At 40.3% G+C, this 2,624-nt stretch overlaps 2 protein-coding genes across 2 annotated transcripts; both read right to left on the bottom strand.

The window, feature by feature from the left end:
- Positions 1-13: 13 nt before the first annotated feature.
- Positions 14-1,011, bottom strand: Pmar_PMAR003991 (40S ribosomal protein S0-B, putative; the record flags this gene model as incomplete). Its single annotated transcript, XM_002782759.1, has 3 exons — positions 881-1,011; positions 726-813; positions 14-665 (listed from the first exon to the last, which is right to left on the bottom strand). Coding segments are annotated over exons 1-3 (824 nt in total), but the record flags the coding sequence as incomplete, so codon positions are not given.
- Positions 1,012-1,850: 839 nt separating this feature from the next.
- Positions 1,851-2,319, bottom strand: Pmar_PMAR003990 (conserved hypothetical protein; the record flags this gene model as incomplete). Its single annotated transcript, XM_002782758.1, has 3 exons — positions 1,851-1,898; positions 1,978-2,144; positions 2,220-2,319. The coding sequence occupies 3 exons, from the start codon at positions 2,317-2,319 to the stop codon at positions 1,851-1,853; spliced, it is 315 nt and encodes a 104-aa protein (XP_002782804.1).
- Positions 2,320-2,624: the final 305 nt, after the last annotated feature.

The raw sequence follows: 2,624 nt of genomic DNA, 5'->3' as shown, positions 1-2,624 counted from the left end.
ACTGGCAGCAGCCCAATCACCACCAGTAGCTCCAGTCCATTCCTCACCCTCCTCGAAGTAAGCAGCATTAGCAGCAGTACCCTCAACACCAGTAGTAGCAGTAGCAGCAGCCATACCAGTAGCCTCGACCATAGTGTTCTTAGAAGCCTCATAGGCAGCAGCCTCAGCAGCCATACGCTCTTGACGCTCGATCTCTTCAGGATCTCTCCAGAAGAAGGAATCAACCATAACTTCCCATTCAACACCACGAGGGATCTTACCACGTAGCATCAATACCTCACGAGCAAGTAGATAATAAAGAAGAGCAATACTCTCTTTACCCTTATTATTGCATGGTATGGCAATATCTACGAAATCAAGAGGGGAATCGGTATCACATAAAGCAATAACAGGTATGTTAGCATAGGCAGCCTCCTTTATAGCTTGAGAATCGGTACGAGGATCAGTAACAATCAATAGACGAGGCTCAGTGAACTTAGGAGTTATCTGATTAGTAAGGGAACCAGGAGTCCAACGTCCAGCAACAGCAGTAGCACCAATAAAGTTAGCAAGCTTAAGAACAGCACGAGAACCATAAGGACGCTGTGATACAACCATAATATCTTTAGGGTTCTCAATGGTAACCATAACACGGGCAGCAGCCATAAGCTTCTCCCAAGTCTTACCTAAAATATAATAACAACAACAAAACTACTGGAGGATGAGGATGATGATGATGATATTACCCAAGTTAATGATATTGATACCATCCTTATTACGCTTGAACACGTAACGCTTCATACGATAATCCAAGTTACGAGTACCAAGATGGGTCTAAAAGCAATGAGAGAATGATGATGATGATGATGATTAACTACGATTTTATTATTATTATTATTACACTGCAGACCAACATCTTCTGGATATCTTCCTCCTTCTGAGTAGTAGGATCATAGACAGCAGCAGCAGCAACGGGATCAGCCATGTTGTTGTTGTTGATTGGCTTCTTGTTGATAATAAGAAACAACGGCTAATATGATAATAATAATACCCCATTGTGGTCCTAGGTATCCCGCCTACCCCCGCGCGGGCGCCCTGGACCCTACCATTAATCGATCGAGTGATCGATTAAGCTAGAATACCTTCATCCAAGATAGCAAGATATCAAGAAGTTATACCAACTACTACTACTAAGATGATTGATGTCATAATATGATGATGATGATCGGGATGGTATTACTTGGTGTTCTACTATTCTTATTCTTCTCTTTGCTGTTCGATATACTTACTGTTCCACCCTGTCGGCTATTATTCGTATACCCTAAATGTTGTTAATGTCATTATTATTGCCTATTATCTGGTAATAAGGATTCGTTATTATTATCAACATCATGTTTGACGACGACGACACAACATCATAACCCCTACTAACTTGAATAATACCAACTCAACAGTAATCAGTAATACTAATCGATACCATCATCAATAACATTATTATTACTACTGCTAATCCCCAAATAATAATAACACGATGCGTTTACATTACCGATAGAGGCAGCAGCAAAGTGTTGTTGAACTACCAATCGTGGATAGCATCAAGGATGATTATGATCATTCAAAAGAGCGCACCACCACCACAAACCGCATATCTTATCTCAAAAACACTACTTGCTATTACTTATGCTCATCGTCATAATAGTAAATAACATGTTATCGTATTTAGTAACAACTAGGTAACTATTACTACTACTGTTTGCTACTGTTCCTCGACATACATTAGTATGATGAGTAGTGAAGAATACGTGTATCATGAGTATAATCATAGTTCGCATTGTTGACCACCATAACACAATAGCTCTTCAAGCATCATCTTATTCGGAATAAAGCAGCACGCCCGCGATTAGGATAACCAGGATGGCCTGATGAAGATTATGATAATAAAGGCAGCAAAGGGTTCAAGGAGGAGGAGGAGAAGGAGAAGGAGGATAGTATACTTACTAAGAACTCTAGAAAACCCATACCAATAAGGGTATAAGTGAAGAGATCCTCCTTCATACTAGGATTCCTCGCAATACCAACAACCAAAGCAGCGAACAACTGACCAATACCTTGAGCACAACCACCAACAGCAACAACAGCAATAGCTGCACCGAGAACTGAAGTACCTAATAATAATAAGGAAAATATTAAATAGTTATCATCATTGAGAATAACAACAACAACGATGATGATAATCTTACCGGCACATCTTATCTGTTGAGAGTTATTGATACCAGTCAGAGAGCTTGATACACCACAAGGTTGGCAACATGGGGACAACAAGTTGTTGTTAGAGTTCATGTTACGGTATGATGATACACCTGATTTAACAACAAGATTGGGGGGGACTGGAAAAGTACTAATGACTTACTCTTAGGGATCATCATAGGCTCCTGCCTCTGCATACTAGTAGTATTAGCAGCAGCAGTAGTGGTGGTATAACAAGCTGCTGATGATGATAATGAGCTTGGTGGTCTTGCCACCAAATTAGAGAAGCGATTTAAGACAGCAGCATGAGCATAGGTATATGATCCATTGAATATACGGCCCATAGCACTAGTAGGAGCACTCGGCTTCATCATCATCATCAAACTAAAACAATGATA

Source organism: Perkinsus marinus (genome assembly GCF_000006405.1).
Source record: "Perkinsus marinus ATCC 50983 genomic scaffold scf_1104296938360, whole genome shotgun sequence".
Taxonomy (NCBI): Eukaryota; Perkinsozoa; order Perkinsida; family Perkinsidae; genus Perkinsus; species Perkinsus marinus.
Note: the sequence above shows the minus strand (reverse complement) of the source record. Positions and strands in the feature narration are given on the sequence as shown.